General features: G+C 31.2%; 1 protein-coding gene across 2 annotated transcripts in view; it reads left to right on the forward strand.

Annotated features, from left to right (window-relative positions):
• Window positions 1–24,317, forward strand: part of LOC105213273 (homeobox protein 5) — an 84,752-nt gene that overhangs the window by 23,884 nt on the left and 36,551 nt on the right. Inside the window, exons 1-2 of one of the 2 annotated variants that reach the window (XM_029040988.2) lie at window positions 1,793–1,929; window positions 2,921–3,430. In XM_029040988.2, the coding sequence (XP_028896821.2) occupies window positions 3,007–3,430 (424 nt within the window). In that variant the 5' untranslated portion in view covers window positions 1,793–1,929; window positions 2,921–3,006. Of the gene's footprint in view, window positions 1–1,792; window positions 1,930–2,920; window positions 3,431–24,317 lie in introns of those variants that run through there. The other variant, XM_054235005.1, reaches the window with a different exon arrangement.

The raw sequence follows: 24,317 nt of genomic DNA on the forward strand, positions 1-24,317 counted from the left end.
GCTCTCTTTGTTCGTCACACAATTTCGTTGAGAGTCCCAAAAAATTCTGGACTTGAGTACTTTGGCAATTTTTTGATAAATTGATAGAGTTGCTTATCATAATTAACACTTGCTCCAAAGGATTTTTTGATTTTGATTTTTTATTCATTTAATGATTTTGAGCTCAAATTATGCGCTGAACTTGCAACAATAAGGCAATGCGAATAGAATTATTACGTGTATGACAAAGGAATTCATTAGGAATAATTGTCTTGACAAAAACCTTTATGACTGAGTTCTAATTGATAATAAGTTATTACTTGAAGAAGAACATAGATACTTTACATAAAACACTTTAATATTTCAATAGTTTCGAATTAAGACAATATAGATTATAGAATAGAGTATGATCTCTAAACTTGGGTTTTCCTATCATCAAAATATAAAACTTAAAGTGAAAATTCGAATGAGAAAGCTTACAAGTTTTTCACCAACACAAATCCTTATGTTAAGGCAGTAGACTGCTTTACAGGCTTCAAAAAATCGATTTTTTTTGTTTTGCTTGAAATCTCTTCCAAAATTATCAAAAAAAAAAATTCCAAAGGCCAATTCGACATATTTTCGAAGCTAGAGCAGTTTTAGCGGCCGAGCGTCGAGCAGGTGCGAATGCTCAGGCAGACCTTTAAAGCGCGTTTTCTCGAGTTTTAATTTTCACAAGTGTTAGTAAACGGTGCCGGCGATAGCAAAAAGAATATATGTCCGATCGAAAAAAACCAAAGTGATCTAGCTTCAGTATTAAATTATCTTCTATTTAAACTAAAAAAGTTGGACAAAAGTTTTATTTAAACTACTTGTTTTGCAACTTAAAGTAAATTTTTTATTCTTCAAAAAGTGAATTTTTTTTTTCAAACTTCGAAAAAATTTGGAATTTTATAACTTCTATTATATTATTGAAAATAATTTATGTTATTATTCCATAATTTTTCTGGCCACCTCATCTAATTTCTATGCAATCAAGCTAACTCTTATTTGTTTATTATTTATAAAATTTGCATTTCTCATTGTGAACTTTGACGTTTGCCGGTTGTTGGTTCATTGTTTCTATGTATTGCTGTTGTTGTTGTGAAATGAGACGATTGTTTGCAATTACAACACAAAAAATATATGATAGCATTGAATATAACACGAAATGATTTATGATTACTCAGAAAAAAATATTAATGATGCGAATAAAATATAGAAAATTACGTAACAATGGTGTATTATGGTGACTTGTTGAGGGCTATTGTTTTACTATTATTAGTTATTTGAACAACGTGTTATGCAAAATTTTAACGAAGATGATAATATTAATTGGAAAATCATTTCGATGACTTTGATATTTTAACTACAGTCTGTTTAAAAGTAGATGGATATTTTATTTGGGAGAAGAAGAGAATGTAATATTTAACGAACTACAATAAAATCTGTTGATTTACAAGTCTGCAGCTCTGTTAGACGGATTTCTCTTCCCAATTATAAGGGTATTAACCAAAAATAAGGACTTGGAGGCTTGGCATAAAAAACATATTGATCGTTATTAGAAAAAACCGTAAAATCTAAGTAAGGAGCATCATATTGGAATATAAAATTTCTCTGGAGAGTAAAATTGCTTTACTGTTTGAAGTTTTTGCTGAAGCCAGTATTGATATCAGAGAGAATCAGTCTTAATTTAAACTAAAATAATATTTCTTATACTATTTGCATGTTATTGTTGTTAATTAAAATATTTCAAAAATCACTCACCCAAATTTTCTTCTCCATTTCATTGCAGCTCCAAATGTGAAATTGGCGTAATTCTTTGTAAAATTATATGGACTAAAGAATGCCTGTACTGTGCATATAAAAAGTAAGCAACAAGCAACGTTAAACACGCAAGCAATAAAATGCACGCCTGCGCACTAAAACTACGTAAGCAAAAGCTTGAAGCTAAAAAAATTAAATTAAGAAAAAATGTAAAATTTGCATATGAATTTGCAAAGAATGTCTGAAACTTGTAAGAGCTTGTATAAAGCTGTTGTAAAGGCTTCCTGCACATGAAAAACAAAAAAAAAGCTACATGCCGTTGTGTAAATTCAAAATTTGTGAAATATGGAAATGCAGCAACAGTGTTTCGAAAACCCAAAACTCGGCAACATTGTACAAGCTTTGGACTAAGAAACGATTTTTCGTTAAAAAACTGTAAAATTTTTGGAATTTTTTCTTTTTATTGCATTTATTTTTAATTTTTTTTTTTTTTTGTAATTTGTAAAATCACTCACCGTGCGCTGTGATTATCGCGTGTTGAAATGCCTGTAAATAGCAAGAAAAAATAATAAAATTTAATTTTTTGAAAAGAAGTGCATGAAATGGGAAGCATTTATTAATTATATATTTGGAAAGTCAGTGAAAATCCTTAAGTAAGTAAAAGTTGCACCAAAGAAAGCAATTAAAAAGCAGCCATCTAGCAATTAGACACAGGCAATAGTGGAATTTTGCAGAAATTAAGCCAAGAGTGAAGTTAAAACACGAATGCGACTAATTATAATTGCCTAATGCAGGAATTATTTGGCGCAGTTGGTACAAGACTTTGCTAGCAGAACGCGAGATCGCGTGTACTTTGCGAACCAGCGCCAACTAATAATATTTCCCAAAGCAAATCAACACAAAATCTTGTATTATCTGTTGCTAATGAACACGTGATTGACTTAATTGCAGCGAACTGATTGCAATGTGGAAATAACGTGTGATTGCACACGATATTACACGTGTTTGTTGTGGCAGATTTGCATTGTTACTAGTGCTGTTGTACTTATTTGTTCAATTTACCAAAAAAAAAAAATAAAATAAATAATTTTTTTTTAAATAAAGAAGTGAAATTTTAATTAAAATTTTATATTAAAAATTTCTAATTTTTTTGCAGTGTAGAAAACGCAAAGTGAACGTAAAATTATAAATATTTATAAATAAAAATAAATTATTAATAATAGTGAAGTGTAGTGTTAGAAAATGGAAACGGCTAATGCACCAATGCTTACCGCCACTGCTGCGGCGGCTGCAACGCCTACGAAGCCATTAAAAACCATAGCAGCCGCCACAGCAGCCGCCGCCGTCGCTGCAGCGGAAGCAGAAGCAGAAGCAGCAGCAATGTTGTCTACACCACCATTAAGCGATTTAGCCGCCTCGGTGGCAATGCACACAACAGCCACACCACAAACACCAACAACAGCAATTCGTTCGCCTACAATGCCAATTGCCATGGCATCTGCGGCGACTGCCACTGCTGCTTCTCCAACACCATCACCGTCATCGGCATTCACCGCATACGCCACCACACAAGCGCTGTTGCAGTTGCCATTGGAATTGCAACAGACACTGGCGAGCGCCGCCGCCGTGGCCGGTTACTTACCATCCACGTATCTCATGGATTTATGTGAGTACCAATTGTATAATTAATTGAAATAAGACTTGGAGACACTTTGTTAGGCTTAACTTGTTTCAAATTGTTTTTTATACATATTTAATTTGAACGCTTAGTGACGCTAATATAAAGAGTTGAGACAGTGAAATCGTTAAATCGATAATGTTGAGTTGGTTTGAGATGCGTAATATACGTTATGCAAAGTTTTTTTAAGCATAAAAAAAATAAATTTGCATATTTGCTAAATTTTTAAAGAAAATTGAAAATAAATTGAAACAAATTTTAATTCAAAAAATGTCAAATAAATTTAAAAATTAATATTAATTCAAAAAATTAATAAAATTTATTTTAACATTTTAAATTTAAAAATATATTTTTTAAGCTTTTTACAAATGAAAATAATTTTAAAAATTTTAAATATTTTTTAAACTAAATTTAAATACCGAAAAAAAAACAATTTAATTAAGAGTTATTTACATATTTAAATTAAAAAAAATATTAAATAAAATTAAAAAAAAAATAAAATTAAAAAAAATAATTTAACAATCAATTATTTCTCAATAAATTAACAAAAGAAATAAATTTAAACAGACATTAATTAAAAAAAAATCTATTTTAATAAAAAAAATGGTTTTAATAATAAACTTTGGAAAAAATTCAATTTTAAAAATTATAAAAAACTTCGATTTTTTAACAAATTTTATTTTGTTCTTCAAAAGTTATTTAAAAAAATTACAAATAAAGTTAATTGTAAAAACTTTAAATTTTCTTCAATTTTATAGTTTTTAATGAAATTAAATTAATATTAAAAATTATGAATTTAATTATATATATAATTAAATATGCATATATATAATTAAATATATATATATAATTTAATATATTTTAAAAACAATTTTCCATTTAAAAATAATCAATAAAATAATATTAAATTAATATTAAAAATTATAAATTTAATTATAAATTATTTTCAAATTTATTATTATTTAAAAAAAAAGTATCAATTTCCAAAAAAATTTCAATTTTGAAACTAAATTTTACTTTTCTACATTATTTGTGTTAATCACTTCGAATGCCTTGCAGGCACACCGACATTCACTTTCTTTAATTTCTGTACTTCCGCCCCTTTTACTTTTAAAGTAAAGACATCAACCAAACAAAATAAAATAAAATAACAAAAAATGTAAACAACCACAAGCATTTCACTCACATCAACGCTTTATCAATTAATTAACTAATTTACGTAAAGCAGCAAACGTTAGTAATCTCCTCCTCCGGGACTGTATTTACATGCATACATGCATACATACATATGTATGTATGTATTCTCATAAGTATGTGCCAGACCGAAATCAACGCTAATATTCCAAATTACTTTTGCAAATTAAGAACATAAATAAAATTTCTTTTTCTTTGTTCGCTTTTCATGGCTTTTCTGTGAATGACATCAGCCAGTCAGTTTGAAGTTGGGCAGTCAAAAGTCAAAGTCAAAGCAGAAAGCAGCAATCAATTTGCAAATTTGTAAATTCGCAATATGAATTTATAGTATGTATAAAAAAAGCGTGACGAACGGGGAAGCATGTGCGAAAAAGTAAAAAATGAATAATAAAAACTTTTTTTGGAAATATATAATATAAACTCAAATTGACAAACGAACGTGAGCTACATTAAATATTAGACAAGCTCAACTAATTTCATTAATGAGTGCAATTAATAAATATAATATAAATTTGTGTGTGGTTAATCAATTGCTATCGATTTTCGACTACACTCGCAACAATAAATTATGCGATTTATTTTACACATTCTCTTAATTATTTTGAGTGATTTTTGATTCAAAGTGTTCAAAGATTAAAAAAGAACATTTATTTAAAGCCAAGCTTCTAATATGACCAAATATATCATAAGATTTCAAAAAAATACTTCAAAAATTATTTTTTCTACAAATAAATGTATTTTGACTTAACGTCCTTAATACTATGTTTATATATAACGATATATCTCCATTTACGAGCTTAACTCGATAATCTGTAATTAAGAAACGAGATTTCTCATACAAAATTACTCCGAGAAAAATTATCTCGTTTTATACAGCGAGATTTTCGGTGTTATTACTAGTTTTATCGATAAGATCTGTAAACGGTTAGATTATTGAACGAGCTTAGAACGAGATTATTTTCATATGTAAACATACTATAAGAATTCTAGATCAGGGGAATGAAGGTGAAAAAATTGTTTTAGAGCAGTCACCTCCCGAACGATTACGATTTTTTAGAAAGTACTTCTTTGGAATTTAAATAAATCTAGTAATTAATGAATGACATTAGATAGCTGATCCAGTCCAAAAACCGCTCATAAGAATTATACACTTTGAGAATTCGATTTCGTTGTTGTTGTTAACGGCATAAAACATTCCTTAACTATTTTTATAAACAGCTACTGAGTTGTCAGTCCTTGTTCGCGTAAAAATCTGGGCATGTTCCAGTTACAGTTGACTAGATTAGTTACTTATACTATGTTTACATATAACGAGATTATCTCCATGTACGAGCTTAACTCGATAATCTGTAATTAAGAAACGAGATTTCCCATACAAAATTGCTCTCTGGATAATCCGAGATTATAAAATAATCTCGTTTTATACAACTAGATTTTCGGTGTTATTCCTAGGTTTATCGATAATTTTGCGAAGAAAAGGAGAAATGTCAAATGAAAATGTAAACAACAATGGCCGACAGCGAGAGAAATGTGTGTAATACAACAACAAATGCAACACATTTGACAATTGATAATCTCATTTGGCTATATGTAAACGGTTAGATTATTGAACGAGCTTAGAACGAGATTATTTTCATATGTAAACATACTATTAGATATGGATTTCTTATTGTCACAATATTCACTTTTGATACAATCGATATCTTTATTTCTGGCAACTTTGTTTTGTCCCAGAAATTATGGAATTTAAATTTTGACAACTGTTTGACATTTGTCAGTTTGTTACTCTTCCTTTCACTCTCATTATAATTATATTATTGGATGTTAATACGACACTCCTTCAAATACACCCACTCTCATACATATTTTCATAAGAATATATAGACTGAAGTATTCATATACGTATGCAATTCGACTGTCTTTTCAGTTGACACCACATAAATATTAAATATATATATGCTCATACAAAAGTATGGTAAATCTATTCGAAGCACGAAAAGGCAGAATAAATATAGTATGAAAGACCAAAAAGGGACTTCCTAAATTCAAATCAAGAAAAAGTGTCACTCTTAACTGCCATACTAAGAGAGTTGCTAGCAATATTTAAAATAAAAGTGAATAGAATTAAGATTCGCTGTAGTATTTAAATTTAAAAAGCAGTTAACTCTAAAATTTATTTTTAACATTTACATTATAATCAAAGTAAAAAAAGAAACAACTAACGTTACCGCTATTTGAAAATCGTATATTCCCAAAAATTATAATTAAAGTTTGACCTTGTTAAAGGTTTTAACGGGCAGGTGTAATGTGTCACACTTAAAGCGGTTTACATGCTAAGCTATGTCCGTTAGTACTTTTTCCAACTGAATGAGCATACAAATGCAAAAAAAAATTAATTTCATTTCAGTTTCACTAGTGAATTTCAGTCACGTCCATCGCAAAGTGATTATTCGTTTTTGGCAAAAAGAAACAAACGAATTAAAAAGAGGGCGGAAAAAATTTGGAACTGAAATTTTAGACATGATTTGGCAATGAATTACGTATGCAAAAAATATACTATGTATATGCTTAATGACTGTGGCATAATAATTTTATTTGACTTATTTTTTCGGGTGTGCTTTCACTTTTTTATGAGCAAGCAATTTATTGTAAATGAGCTGGGAAAATGAAAGGGCATACTTAGTATTATTTTTATTATTTTCTATGTCCATTTGGCTGGTTTAATGTGCAGCTAAAGTAGAGAAGATTAGATAAAAAGAGAGAAAATAGATTGTTAATGTGACTTTTCGGTTTTGATGGTTAGTGGTTTACATAAAAAAATCGATAACTAATGAGTGTATTTTTTTTCACGAATGATATTTAAAAATAAATAAAAATTACTAACACTAATACGAGGAAAGTTAGAATTTGTGGATTGTTATTGTTAGCTTTCAGTTTAGGTAATTGGTGAGTTGCATAAAAAGTCGACAACAAATGAGTTTATCGACGTTTTATTATTTTGACGAGTAAAATTTAAAAAATAAACAAAGATTATAAGACTACCTTTATTTTTATAGTGTCTTCACGGGTTAGGTTCTTCGTGAGTTATATAAAAAATCCATAATAAAGGAGTATGACTTTTTCTTTTTTATTTCAATGAAGAATAATTAAATATTTGAATATCTTTCATTAAAACAAGTAAACAAAGGTTAATTTGGGGTCCAACCGAACATTTTATACTCACGCAATTTATTGCTATATTTTTATTAAGATATCACACAATTTGACTCACATATTCGGCATATACATACATATATAACATAAAGAACATTGAAAGTTTGAAACCCCTAATATTAGGTATATTCTATTTTTTTTAGGGGAAGTTATAACCCGATTTTAACCATTTCTGGTACAGAGACACACTATTAGAAGAAAAAGATTTCCTCTGAATTAGATTAAGATATCTGCGAGATTTACCGACATTTTCGGTGACAAATTACCATAAGACACGGAGTTCTTCATATTCGATATCTGGGGCAGTGAAAAGTTATAGTCCGATTTCGACAATTTATTCACAAGTGATGCCACGGATATTATACAGTATTTGTGTAAATTTTTATTTCGCGATCTTCATTGGTTCCTAATGTATATATTATAAAGTGAAGATGGGAAGTTATCGTGGTTGTGAACCGATTTCATCCATTTTCCACACATGTCATCAGGGTGTCAAGAAAATATTATATAACGAATTTCATTGAAATCTGTCAAGTATCGTAATTCCTGAGATATGAGATTTTCCATTTTGTAAAACTATCTAAGTCCAGCTTCTATCTACTATTTCTTCTATATAATTTAGTGTTTCTGACGTTTTTCGATAGTGAGTTAACTCACTTTTAGTAATTTTGAACCTAACCTTTGTATGGGTGGTTATTATCCGATTTCAACTATTTTTATAGTATGTAGTGGGGTACGTAAAGAACCGACTGCAGAAAGTTTGGTTTATATAACTTTATTGGCTTGCGAGATATGTACAAATAACCGATTTGGGGGCGGGGCCCCGCAAAAAAAATTACATCCAAATTTGCCCCTTACTAGGACAATCGGATTTTGACTCGTCTCGTTACCCTGATCATTTTAATATATATAACCCTATATCTAACTAATTTAGTTTTATTACTTACAAACAACCGTTATGTGAACAAAACTATAATACTCTCTTAGCAACTTTTCTTGCGAGAGTATAAACATTAGTGAATGAATCTAAATTGAACACATTCTGATATTTGTAGGATAGTAAATAACTGTATAGTTGTCTTTGATGAATTAATTATTCGATAACTATTAAGCATTACCAGCAATCTACGAAAAAAACTCAGTCATTGTTAACTCCAGCACATAGTCCATAACTCTCTTGCATCGCACTGTCAATTTTCTCTCTCAACTTTTGTGATGGATATTTTTTTGGTATTTTTCGACGATACGTTGCTCAGAGATGGACTGCTTATTCTTTCCGAGATACATTGACTATTTTCTAATATATTTTTTTATTAAAATAAATAACTTTTTTTTTTAAATATCAATTATCAACTTAATTATCTCGATCCTATTAATTGCTCCAATCTCTTTTCTCGCACAAAATCAATACCTAAATGAATGCGATCAACTCATTCTCAAGTAACTAATTAGCTTTTTCTTTAAATATTTCTTTCGCAACGACCTCGTTTAAGAATCAAGTATTTTATCTTCATTTGATAATATTTTCTCTCGCAATTCGACACACACAAAACGACAAAAGCATTTAAAAGAGTTGCCAATTGCAACTAATTGCTTTGACATTGAAAGGATTCAGCGAGCAAACACTTGGGGATTTTTTTACAAATACAGTTTGCCAATTGCAATGAATAAGTAGAAGAAAAAAATTTAAACTCTGATGAATTTCAAAATTAACTGCACAAGTAATTAATGGCAATTTAATTGTGAAAAGCCAAGACAATTAAGCGCAACTTTCAAAATGTAATTATAGCGCAAGACTTAATTAAGCATGCGACGAGTAAATGAGCACGTTAAGAACGTTTACGAAGACTCAAGCTGTTTTGGTATAATAAATTTGTGCTTGCAGTCGCCTTATAAGCGGAAATAACAGAAGTGCTTGTGCCATTAGAAATTCCTGGTGCAGACAATTGTCAAAACAACGCTTGACAGCTAATGAATTGACAGCGCCGTTGCAATGACAACGGACAATTGTTTTTGTTTTGGTTACAAGCAGGTGCTATTTGCTTCGTTTTCTTACGTGTTTTAGTGGCGTAGACAAGTGCTTAGTAGAGACCCGTGCCACTTATAAAAGTGCTTGTATTATGGTGATTTACACCGTTTTAACCACCAATTGCATTTCAATTACTTCTTTAAAACTCGACTACTTGTGCGCCAACGCGCCGGCCGGAAGCGCACATTTTACGAATGTCATACAATATTCAAAGGAAATATTTAAAAATATGCATATTTTCTTCTATGTCGGCAAGTTGCGGTAAATTTATTAATTTTCCTCTATTTTTTATTATCTTAAATACCTTTAATGGTTTGCTAATGCATTAGACGTGCTCAAGTGCTATACGTAAGTGTTTAGGTATTCTGCATAGCAATCTATATAATTGCCGTTATTAAGTATTTTAAAATTTTATGTACGAGAGGAAGTGAAAGCAGAATTATGCTAATTTTCTTCTCTTTTGAAATTCTTAAATATCCACTTATTTCCTCCACATAATTGTTTAAAAAATTAGTTATCGAAAATAAATATACGTATTGTAATTGAGCAACAGATTATGAGTAAAAAATCCTGCATCATTAATAAATGAGAGAAAATAAACATAATATGTTTAAAAGGCAGAGAAGGAAGAGTTCAAACCTTGGTCTATTACAAGGTATAACAGCCTCTCAACAACAAAAATCCCTTTTCGACTATTGTAAAGACTTCAGAAATAACGACGAACGGTTTTTCATTGTTGTGTTGGAATAATAGAATTATAAATAGTGGAATGCAATGTGTCCTTTCCATGACTACAAGGACTTCATTAGTCCCAGCACTCTAATAATTTCCAGAATGGTGCTGGGAGTAAGGCAGTCTAGGTGCCCTTTTGTTAGGGTTGTATGTTCCAAAATTCTGCTCCTGCTCCTGTGAAGCGCTACACATATATATAGTAATAGTGGGTGTATGGGAGTTTCAGCCTATATATCACAGAAGCGGCAGGTCAGCGACGAGACCACTTTCAAATTGTGTAGGTGTTTCCTGTGCTTACAATGTATATACATATATATCGTGTATATCCCCACCAATATGAGTTACGTTAAAATAATATGCCCTTCAGATTTTCTTCAAAACTATCCTCTGTAAAAATTAATTTGAAAAAATTAAGAAAGAAAGAAGAAATTAAAGCTATTTTGGTAGTATTGGTTATTACGAGTTCTATCAAGTGAATAATTTGAGCTTCTCACTTCAACCAAAATACCGAAAGAAGAACAGAAATTAATATATTCTTGACAGTTTGAATAGTATACTCGCTCAGTTGTCATCTGATTTGATGAGAAACCATAGAGTCGCGGGAAATTGAACCCCTAGAACAGTTTGAAAGCTAAACAGCTCTCTCTCTGCTTAGTATTGAGAGAATATTTCGTTACTCTCCTTTGCTCGAAACTTCCGCAGTAAGGACAGATGTTTTATATGATGCATTTTGATTTCTATAAATCGTTATACAGAGATCGGAAGTGGAGTCATAAGATGTCTAATAATATTTAAAGGAAGTAAATTGAATAATGAGTTTATTTATACAAATTAGATTTTAAAGCACTCGTATTCGATTAAACCACAAACTTTCTCTGCAATAAAAAGGAATATACAACAGATACGCTTCGGGACTTACATAACAAGTTAGGATTATACACCATAGCAACAAATTATTGAAAATTTGGTGTGGTCCACAAACTCTTGTATTAAACTGGTTGAGTTTGGTTAATATAAATATATTAAACTGATATTTTTAGTACATAGTTCTCTAATAGAGTCTGGACAAGCGAATTTACGGGAAAAAGTCATTAGCGATAAGGACAATTTGTCTGATTTTGTATAATGCCGAATCAAACAAATAAATGGTATAATTCAAATATAAATAAAAAATACCCTGATAACTTAAATAATATATTCTAGTATAACATTCGTTAACCTTAGATAATGACAAATCGAAACAACTACTGGTATACATTAAACAAACCAATTATATCAATTTAATTATCTAAACACTTACATTAAATTCAACTGTAGAAATTTTGCTTTCTTATATAAAATTTTTGTCGAGAAAGCATAACTCAAATTTAGCTAGCAATGAAGTGACGAATCGAACACTGTTTAAAAAGCGGTTTTTATTCAATATGAGTGTGTTTCAATTTTTTATTGTTTTTACGCTCTCACACGTGTGTTTATATAAATTAAGTTGAACATACTTGACAAGCGACCACAACAAATCCCACTCAAATACTTCAGTTTTCACATTAAAGTGTGTTAAATTTCGCATTAAAATATAGCAAACAAAATAAAATTGATTAATAAAAGTGCAACAAAACTCCTTGACATTGAAATTGAACTTTTTTATGAATCACAAATATACGAGTATATGTGTTTATATGATTTTATACCACATGTGTTAATGCGCACTAGCGCACACGCATTTTTTGCTGTCACAGCATAAATTCCGCCGCTAAAAAAATATAAATAGCCGCAGCTTGAGAAAATATTTCGCATGAAGTGCAAATCAAAAACCAAACAAATTTTTGCAAATTTTTTAAAACTTGTTTACCATTCGTCGCCTGTCACACACACCCAATATTGTGTACAAATGTCAACAGCAGGCACTTAAAACCGCCAACTCAATTATTTGCCGACATAAGTTTTGGGTCATAAATGATCAAATAAGACGAGCAGCAGCGATCGATTGCTCAAATATGTTTGTAGAAAAAAAGAATTAGTAAGAGCATTGTGCTAACTCGTTGTTTAAGCGCACGAAACATGTGTCACTTGTGAACATTAGAAGATATTTGCATACAAGCGTGGTGAGTTTCTTGCCAAAATTTTTTATTTAAATATGCTTATTTATATGTATATACACATATATGTATATGTGTGTGTGCTTGTAAGTTATATTTTTTATTGCTCAACAAGTCAACTCGTTAGTATGAAAACGAAATATTTGTGTATTTATGATTTTACTTTATTGCGCTATTTCGCTTATTCTCTTTTGTTTATTCAAATCATACCGAAAACTAATCATTTTAATAACTGCTTACTTGCATGGTTAAAAATATTATTAAAATAGAATGATAAACATAAATTAAAAAGTGATTTATTGCCAGCCAAAGTTAGTTTGACCTTGAAGTGTAAGAGGCAAACATATGTAGTTTGTGGCAGATTTCCACAAAGGGTCAATTAAAAGCATTTAAAGAATATTTAAATTTTTTCCATAAATAAATATATAAAGTAAATATATAAATTGATAAATAAAAAATATCAAAAACATTTTTTTATTTTATTTAAATAAAAAAAAATTAAAATAAATTTATTTCAAAATTGCCTTCCCTTATACGCTGTATTTTGCTTACTAATCCCTTACTCACCCTTTACTAAATCATTTTCTTGGTTCTACGGATTTTTTTTCTGCGTAAAACTATACTTTGTACAACAATTAATGCTAACTAATTCTTATATAATTACTTTTAATGTTCTTGCTTTTAAGAGTTATTAGTAATTGTAGAGAACTATATGAATTATATATGTACATTAGGGTGGCCCTTATTTTCCAAAGTATTCCGATTCTCGATCGCACATATTTGTATTTCTGTAACTCTATCATCAATCGACCGATTTTTAAGATTGTGGTAATTTGGAAAGGTAATAAAATGCAGATTTTATTACGGTATGGAAACCAGATAGTGTGGCTTTGAAATATGGAAGTCTGAGACATAAAAATGGCAAAAATTCTTAATTTTTCAGGATTTCATGCTCCTTGCGCAACCTCTAAACCTTTTTTGATTGACCCAAAACTTTGTATATACTAGTTTTTGGGCTATTCGCATATTTCTAGGGGGTGCGATCGAGAATCCAGAAACCTGTTTTATCCTCCATACAACTAAGGGCCACCCTAATGTACATATATATGCTATGTAGGTATATTTTATATATGCGTGAAATTTTTTTGAACTAAATATCAAAACATGCTTGTTTGCTAACCGCAGATTTAGGTAAAAACCAACAGAAAATATTTAGCATTTAGAGCGGTTAGGGTTTAAAGATTCCGTTCTTTTGTTCACTGTTCTTACATACGATATGATCAGGAGTTCTAAATATATAGAATTTAAAAGAGAACGTTTCAATAATTCATTTTTTTATTTTGTAAAATAGAGAGAGAGTTATATAATTGTAATATACAAACCACTGAAAATTTAACTTACTGAAACTTACTTACTGAAGGGGAGAGAGAGGAAGGTAGTCACTCTAAAATCTCCCGACAGTGGGTTTAAGTTTGACCGAAGACTCACACAGAGCTCTGCGGCTTCTTTCTCAAATTGTTACTTCTATAATATGGCCTATCTGATCGAATATTCAATTGTATTGGTTCAGGCACTCCTGAGTACAATAAAATTATAAAATATTTAAAATATTAATTTATTCCTGGATATATCGTCGAAAAAGACGCATGTAAAGAAAACGCTGTAAAAGTTGGGCATATATACATATATATATAAATAAACAAAAAATAAAGGATTTAGTGCACCTTTATATTCACCTTTTTAAAGGCAAATAATACTTAAATCGACAAGACCTTACATCCGAGCTCCTAAGTTTGTTCATATGAAATCTTGTCATACTAAATTGTGGAATCTAAATTAGTAGGAGCAGAACGAAGGAAATAGATACTATATCTGCAATGAGCTTACATAAAGCAATCCCTGTAGCATCCTACTTAACTTTTAGAACACATTAACGATGTTTCAGAGGCCCCCCTAGATGGAGAAAGAATGATCTCGAAGTTATAAATCGAAATGTATAGCTTTGTGATTGTTACCAGTTTAAGTTGGAAATCAGTCTACTCGTTCTTCGAAGATAGAGCTTAAGGTCAATTAGTTTATTTTTATAAGTATTGCTTGATTTGTCGATATGATTATATAATTGTGAAATACTATTCTTAAATTTGAGGTTCAACGGTCCGTGATATATTAACATATGTTCCGAGAATATTTTTCATACGACGCGTTATCCACTGTGTTCTTTATTTAGTAATCCCAACTACCTTCTTCGGACTAATTGTATATTCAACGCTAACCTAAACTGACCTAACCTAAAAATGCATTTTTCTTTTCTTACGTGTTTAGAATATTAATCACTTTTATCTCTCGCACACATCTTCTTAAAAACAAATGCACTTAAGTATTATATAAGTATATATGTATATATTACATACGAGTACGAGTATGTATGCGGGCCAAACGTTCAGTTTCAAAGTCAAGGTTAGCTGATTGTCGAGCAGGTTTTCATGCGTTTCCACTGCATGAATGAAAAAAGCGAAAATGGAGTAAAGAGAAAAACGCATAAAATTAAGCATTTCATAGTGCAAAAGCATATCATTACGACACAAACAAACATATTTATGCATAAGTGTAAAAAAATTAATCATTAATCCACTTCAAAAAAAGTACAAGCGTTTCCTTTCTTACTGAAGTACACTTATACTCGTATAATAGTGGTGTTCAAGTGCCTTTGAACGCAATGAATGGAGTTGTTTGAAGGTATGATAACATGCCAAAAAAATAAAATAAAATAAAAAGAGTAAACTATAATAAACTGAAAAGAGGATAAAGAGAAAAAAATTAGAAAATAATAGATAATTCTTTTTATTTTAAAAATAATAAATATAAATATTAAAAAAAAAAATCAAATTAATAAAAAATAAAAAAACACAAAAATTAAAAAAATAACTCAAAATAAAATCGAAATATTTTGAATTCCACTTGTGAAGAACCTTCACACTTTGTCCATTGGCTTTACTTTTGGGCGGAAATTATTATTTTGAAACACTTGAACATGAGCGTTTATCCAATTCACTGCTAATTTGAAAATGTTAAAAAAAGTAAAGGTGTTAAAAAAATGTATTTAATGTCATCAAATTTGCATATTTATAAAACAAAGTAGTGCTCATGATGTAATTTATAAAAAATTTGCTAATGCACCAGTGGAATGTGTCTCTATGTGTGTGGGATGCCCGTTTTTGAGTGACTGTAGCTTAATGACTACAATGTATATTTATACTCTCGCAACAAAAGTTGCTAAGTTCACATAACGGTTGTTTGTAAGTCATAAAACTAAACGAGTTAGATATAGGGTTATATATATCAAAATGATCAGGGTGACGAGACGAGTCAAAATCCGAATGTCTGTCTGTCCGTCTGTCCGTCCGTCCGTCCGTGCAACGGATAACTTGAGTAAAAATTGAGATATCTTGATGAAACTTTGAACACACGTTCCTTAGAACCGTGAGAGGGTTGCTTTCGAAAATGGGCAAAATTGGACCACTGCCACGCCCACAAAATGGCGAAAACCGAAAACACATAAAGTGTCATAACTAAGCCATAAATAAAGTTATAAAAGTAAAATTTGGAACAGAGGATCGCACTAGGAAGGGACATATTTGGATGTAATTTTTTTGGGAAAGTGGGCGTGGCCCCGCCCTAAATCGGTTATTTGTATATATCTCGCAAACCAATAAAGTTATATAAACCAAACTTTCTGCAGTCAGTTCTCTTACGTACCCCACCACACACCATGAAATTAGTTGAAATCGGTTAATAACCACGCCCCCCTCCCATACAAAGGTTAGGTTGAAAATTACTAAAAGTGGGTTAACTCACTAACGAAAAACGTAAGAAACACTAAATTTCACATAAGAAATGGCAGATAGAAGCTGCACTCAGATTTTTTTACAAAATGGAAAATGGGCGTGGCATCGCCCACTTATGGGTCAAAAACAGTATCTCAGGAACTACTCGACCGATTTCAATGAAACTTTGTTTGTAATAGCTTCCTTACATCCCAATGATATGTTGTGAAAATAGGCCAAATCGCTTCACAACCACGCCTACTTCTTATATACCAGAATTTTGAAGACAATCTGAATCGTTAACTTTACAATATATAAAGTAAGCACTAGTGAAGATATCGATGCAGAACTTTGCACAAATACTACCTTTATAGTGCCCCATTCTAAAAATCGCCGAAATCGGACCATAGGTTTTCAAGACCCCATTAATCGAACATGAGGACCTCGGTGCTTCTCACCTAATATTATGGTTTCCAACTTTCAATGGACTTTATACAATATATATGACGAATATGTGGGTCAAATCGTATATTATATAATATAAATAAATTACGAAAGTATAAAATGTTCGGTTACACCCGAACTTAGCCCTTCCTTACTTGTTTTTATTGTTGTTTCGTGAGTTGTTGTTGCATTGAAAAACTTATAAATGCTATATTGAACGACTCATGGTCAATTTGTGTAGGAGTTTATGCGCGTGCGCAACTGCCAATAATTCACGAATGCCGCACGAAAGGTTATGATATTCCTGCTTTTTAACTAATCGCTGAGGATTTTAGATGTCAGCTTTAAATGAGATGCAGAGAAAGATAAAATTCTGAATAAAATCACATTTGCTTCTAGGGATTTATGTTCACTCTATAATTAATCTTATAACATAATTTTATGTTTGTTAAAAAATTCAGCTTAAAATTTTTATGGTCGTAAAATCATAAAGAAATTAGAGTAAGAACTCACATAAAAACATAAAAAATATATATTTTTTTTGCTAATTTGTCCATTTATAGTTAGAGAAACTGTATTAAAGAAAAGTAGTAATACTCGAGCTAATAAAGAACCTTTTCTGAAATGTTTCAGATATCAGAGTTTTTTGGTTTGAGAAATTTGAACTTTTTTTGAAAGCATAATCCGTTGCCAAAAGCTGTCAATAGATGGCGCTGTGATAAACTTTTTATACTCTCGCAACAAAGTTGCTACGAGAGTATTATAGTTTTGTCCACATAACGGTTGGTTGTAAGTCCTAAAACTAAACGAGTTAGATATAGGGTTATATATATCAAAATGATCAGGGTGACGAGAAAAGTTCAAATCCGGATGTCTGTCCGTCCGTCCATGCAAGCTGTAACTTGAGTAAAAATTGAGATATCTTAATGAAACTTGGAACACGTGTCCATAAGAAGGTTAAGTTCGAAAATCAGCAAAATCGGACCACTGCCACGCCCACAAAATGGCGAAAACCGAAAACACATAAAGTGCCATAACTAAGCCATAAATAAAGCTATGGAAATAAAATTTGGTATGAAGGATCGCACTATGATGGGGCATATTTGGATGTAATTTTTTTGGGGAAGTGGGCGTGGTCCCGCCCCCAAATAGGTTTTTTGTATATATCTTGCAAACCAATAGAGCTATATAAACCAAACTTGCTGCAGTCGTTTTGTTTATCCATTTCCTTATACAGTCCAAAAATGACAGAAATCGGATAATAACCACCAAATTACTCACTAACCAAAAACGTCAGAAACACTAAATTTCACATAGGAAATGACAGATAGAAGCTACACTCAGATTTTTTTACAAAATGGAAAATGGGCGTGGCGTCGCCCACTTATGGGTCAAAAACCATATCTCAGGAACTACTCGACCGATTTCAATGAAACTTGGTTTGTAATAGTTTCCTTACATCCCAATGATATGTTGTGAAAATAGGCCAAATCGCTTCACAACCACGCCTACTTCCTATATACCAGAACTTTGAAGACGATCTGAATCGTTTACTTTACAATATATAAAGTAAGCACTAGTGAAGATATCGGTGCAGAACTTTGCACAAATACTATGTTTACATTGTGGCAGCCCCATTCTAAAAATCACCGAAATCGGACCATAGGTTGTCAAGGCCCCATATATCGAACATGAGGACCTCGGTACTTCTAACCTAATATTAGGGTTTCAATGGACTTTATACAATATTTATGACGAATATGTGGGTCAAATTTTGCATTATATAATATATAATAAAGTTAAATAAATAAATTGCGAGAGTATAAAATGTTCGGTTACACCCGAACTTAGCCCTTCCTTACTTGTTGTTGTTTACTTTTTATCGAAAAAAATGTATTTTTAACTCTCGAATATATCTTTAAGTATGAAAAATCATACATATTTATTGGTTAAAAACCCTTTTCATATTTGATATGGATGATCTAAGCTTTCATTTAATTATTTTTTTCAAATATATATAGTTTAATATATTTAAAAATAATAATATAATTTCACATGCAATATCTGCCAATTAAATGACTCATTGAGGGCTCGAACCGGACTATAACAATTATTAAAACCCTACAATATGATTCTGAACTCTATTGTTTTACTATTTATTTTCTCACCGTAGAAACATTTAATTTTAATTTATGCAGTTGAGAAATAATTGTAATTGAAAAACGAAGTCAGATACATGTTCCCATACCCCTTTTACTATTCTACTGCTTTACAAAGCACTAGATAGCTTACTCATAAGCTGCTTAATACGCTCTAGTCAGTCACTTCTAATGTTTACATACGATCACATATAGTTATTTTTATATTTTTCTATTATTCTTTATGCCCATCATTCTGTCATACAGGCTACAGAATAAGCGCGTGCATATTTACCTAGTACATATTATTGCTCTCCACACAAATGCGCTAATTGCCTCAAATACTCTTTCTCTCAAATTCATTTCACTCAGTTTTCATTTCACCACATTTAAGTTAATGATTTCACCACTAAGCTTCAGCTTTGTTTATGGAATGACCCGTTGTCTTGGTGTTGAGATACACAACTAATTGTTTACTGGCCTGCCAGACCATGGAGTGAATTGAGTGGAATTTTAAATGTTTTAAGAAATATGTTTGAATTAAGAAAATTATATAAATTAATTATTTCAATTCTAAAATATTTTAAATTAATATTTCAAATACCTATTAAAATACCACAAAAATAAAATTGTAAATTTTGTGCAAAAATTTGAATCAATAAGTTTTTTACTTAATTATTTGAGGTTAAATTTAAATTTGTATGCATGGATATTTTAAAAATATTTATATGTGCATACGAAACAAATATTTCAATATTTTTTATGGAGTCAACTATATACCGTTGAATAAATATATACTATATACATACATTATGAATTTCCAAATAAATTATTACTGAAAACACCGACATGTGAGGTAACTCTGTTCGTGGCAGTGCAATGCATTTAAGTGGCAGCACAGCAAATAAATAACAAAAGACGGAAACCAAGCAAACGAACAATAGCATTTGTAGTGAGTGGCGTTACAATTTCAATTTACTCAGCAAAAACTATTTAGAAATGATTAATAAGTTTGAACAATTGATTTATTAATCGCTTAATATGTTGTAGGAATTAGCTGAAGGAAGTTCATAAATTAATAAACATATATAACAATTAAATGGAAAAATGCTCTGACTCAGAGCGATTATGACTTTTAATAACAAATATAATTAATAGGAATAAATTATTTAAAAAATAATTCAATAATGAGAAACTGACTAATATCGCACACTACTTTCGTAAAATTTGTGTTTTTTATTTATTTATGAATTATAATTCATTTCCTTGCTTCATTAGCATACTTTTGAGCGCTCAGTAAAGTATGTGGATGACAGGATGTTGCTCATACGCCATGTGTTTTTTTTTATTCAAATTTTTTGTGATAATAAAATATGATTTTTTTATTTAGTACAGTAAGAAGTTGATAATTTTCAAGACTTTTATAAATGGTTGAAGTCACTCTTAAAATGACTATGAGATTTGTTAGGGGAAGTTATCTATTTCCAATCTATTTAATTGTCTGATTATTAAGCTAAAAAGCAAATTAACGGAAAATTTTACATAAAATCTCATTATGACATTTAAATACTCAAATGATTGCCCCGATTTAGGAACCTAAGGATTTCAACTATTCGTATATGATTCAGGTCTAACCTCAAAGTTTTTGCAAACATGAAAAGTGTTGTTCAGTCTGAGTGATTGCTGAGAATACTCCTATATTTTGAAAAGTAGACCAAAAACAATTTCGAGAGTTCTCTAGTAATCTTTGCCGAACAAGATCTTCTACAGGCTAACACATTTATCAAGCTAAATAATTATCGAAGTCTTTGCATATTTTTGGAAATCTAGAATGACTCAAACACTGTATCAATCATATGCCGAAAACCCCTGTTTTCATTGTATTAATTTAACCCTGGTCGAGACCAACGGTCTGATACACTTAGTCGAGACCAATGGTGCTTGGCTAGGCCCCTATGTGTTTACATACATTTGTATGGAAATACGAGTTGTATTTACGCTCATATATGTACAATATAGATACATTTTTGAAATTTCTTACCTCTCGATTTGGTTTGGGCATACTCTGAACTACCCGAAAAAGAAAAATTCAACTCATATGTGACTTTTAAAATGAAATACAAAAGGAATGCCTTTTCGTTAATTTTTTGATTTATTTAGGAGCATATGACTCATTTTTGAGCGATTTTTCAATTGATTTTATGATGATGGGTCCTGAGGAATACAAAAAAAATATATGTAATCAATTTTCGAAGGATGTTGACAAACTGTATTTGAAGATTTAGAACAGAAAAATCGAGTTTTACTACGCAATTTATCGCTTTCTTGCAAACTACGAAAGCAGCCAATCCCATCACATCCAACAAGTTGCAAAAAAATGTCCATCGTTTCGTTGGCCGTTTTGTAGTGTAATGGGAAACCAACTGATCCATGCAGTCAACGCCGGCCTTTGTTGAATTATAAAATAAAATTGCTTCCGGTTTTTTGGCTTCACCTTCACAATCCTTTGTGTAGTGTAGGGTTGAAATCAAATTGACTGCCTTGTTCATTTTCGGAACATAGCTACAAATCGAAACGAGATTATCGTGAAACCCGAAAAGAGTAGAAAGCAACGGACGAGACGGATTTTTTTTTCAATTCTTCGGGTAAACACTTCTTATTGGCGCGAATAGTACCGACGAAAGCAAGTCCAATGGTAGCCAATCGTTTGGCTCCTGTCAGTGTTGTGAAAAAGTTGTCAGCTACTATTGTTCTGCCGGTGTTTTCGTACCGTTTCACAAGTTTGAGCAATACATTTTCTCCTTAGTTCACTTCACGCTCTCCGCCATCCTTTTTTCCCTTGTACAATATACCTTGCAATGGGTATTTCGTTTGTGAGTCACATGCCCACCAGAACATATTTATGCATGTGAGTATGTTTATATGAGTGCTAGATAAACATACAAACCAATTGGGACATGTAACGAACATGAAAACAGATAAATCAACCGTGCAAAGTGATAGAAACATACCAAAGTTCATATATTTCCATACAAAATATATGGGGTCTAGCCAAGCACAATTGGTCTCGACTAAGGTGTAACATTTATTATATTTTTATAAGAAAATAAGAAAACGTTTCTTACGAGAATAACATCAATTAAGCAATGATATTGTTAGCAGTCAGATCACATAATCTCGCGAGAAATTGCTCCGACAATTACAGTCATGAGTACATGATGAAACTAATGTAAACTATTAAAAACATGAAACTAAGAAAGTGGAGCAAAGCTAAACAGCGTCATTTAAATGCACTTAAAAGGGTTTACATAGTTTAGACGATTGTGGGAATGTAAAATATTTAGACGTAGATGAAAAAAAGTGGTGAGAAATGCAACCCACACATTCTATTATCGTTATCAAGTACTTAAGAGGCGTTGCTTCCTGACCTTTCTCATACAATTACTAACTTTTCTTACAACTCTTTCGCCGGCGCAAACAACAACATAACGAGACGCTCCCTCATTATTAGAGGTTGCACGTCTGCCGCGATTTTTTCCCAATGATTTGTAGGCTTGTTGTGCATTTTTTTGCGCATTTCTACTTGTGTGTGTGTAAGCGAGTTGCTAAGCGTAAATACCACTCAGCGCCTTTCACTTGAGCACGATTTGCAAAGATTTTGTACAAACTTTGTATTTAATTATTTGCTAACACAGGCGCTCGTTTGTTATACTTATTATTATTTCATCACGTCAAAAACGCGTGAGTGAGCGCATACAACGCGCTGTGAGTACCGTTAGCGCCAACAATTGTGTTTCTTACGGTAAATAAGCAACTGTTTTGACAGCTAGGAAGCATAAACAAATTGGCAATTGGCATTCACTGCAAGCCAGTTAGTTACCTTGGTACTGCGTGGCCATGAAAGTGGAAAAACACAAATTAACAAAAGATTAGTTGGATCAAATATGAAAGTAAAAAGCTGAAAAAGGGCACAAGCGAAGGCTGCACTTGCGTCAACAGCGAAATAACAACTCATTTATAGGTAAATAACAATAAATATATAAACTTTGGCAGGTATTTTGAAGGAAGAGTAGCAGCCAACTTAACGAAAATAGCTTATTGAACAAACAACGCAGCAAAGCTGAAAAGAAAAAATTAACAAATGCAAGAAAAATCAGCCACCACAGCAGCATAAATTGATGAGAGATCAATGGTGTAACAAGAACCGCGCTGACAGCTGTCAATGAGAAGTGTGCAACGCCGAGTGTTACCCAAAAAAAATAAGTAGTCAAAAATAAATACAAAACAAGCGCATGAAGTTTGGTCGATCATTCGTGCCACCATTTGTCTTGACTTTTCTCAATGACGCGCGAACGCTGCAGCGTGGAATGAAGTGTTCTATTGCAGCAATAATATTTACAAACTCTTTGCACACGCATCATTGCCTAAAGAATGTATGTACTAGAAATGTAGAAGACGGCGACAATCACTGTGTGAAATTTCGGCACTTCAACGCATGACAAAGTAATGTGGAAGTGATGAATTCGTAGGTAGGCTAGTAAGAGGATGGTTCGAAAAGTACAAGTGATCGGAAGACTGTTCGTTTGACAGTTGTATGTTTTGACATTTGTCATCAGAGAAATATTTATAAAAAAATATTGGTATAAGAAGAGAAATAGCAATGAATAGAAATAAAAAGTTTCGAAGTTTCAAATAAATGTAATGATCGGCGATCTATATCTATATCAGTTCTGATTTTATTCGAAAAAACCATACTTATTTCATACCAATCCACTAAATAAGTTGAGGAGAAAGCCAATGTATAATCCTAAAAACTTATTATCTAACAACTTATAGCTTGACAGCTGTCAGTTTTGACATTGACCAACAGAACTTTTTCCAAATTCTTAAAATAAGTAAATAAGCTGAGAGTAAGGCCCCTGTACAACCATAAAAGCACATTATTTCAAATATGATGGCTTGAAAGCTGACAGTTTTGACGTTTATCAACAGAAAATGCTGAGGGAAAGCTGTCTGAAGGCACTGAAACTACTTCTTCCTAGGTATTCTAGGAAATAAATTTCAGCTGATCCTTGACTAAAATAAGATTTTTATTTTTATCTTACTATATTCAAATAAATGTTAGGAGTGCCATTTTGACATATGGGTATATATATATGTATATTTAATATTCAGCTCAAAAAGGCCTCTTCGAAGTTAAAATAG

The sequence above is a fragment of the Zeugodacus cucurbitae genome, chromosome 6 (assembly GCF_028554725.1).
Source record: "Zeugodacus cucurbitae isolate PBARC_wt_2022May chromosome 6, idZeuCucr1.2, whole genome shotgun sequence".
Lineage (NCBI taxonomy): Eukaryota > Metazoa > Arthropoda > Insecta > Diptera > Tephritidae > Zeugodacus > Zeugodacus cucurbitae.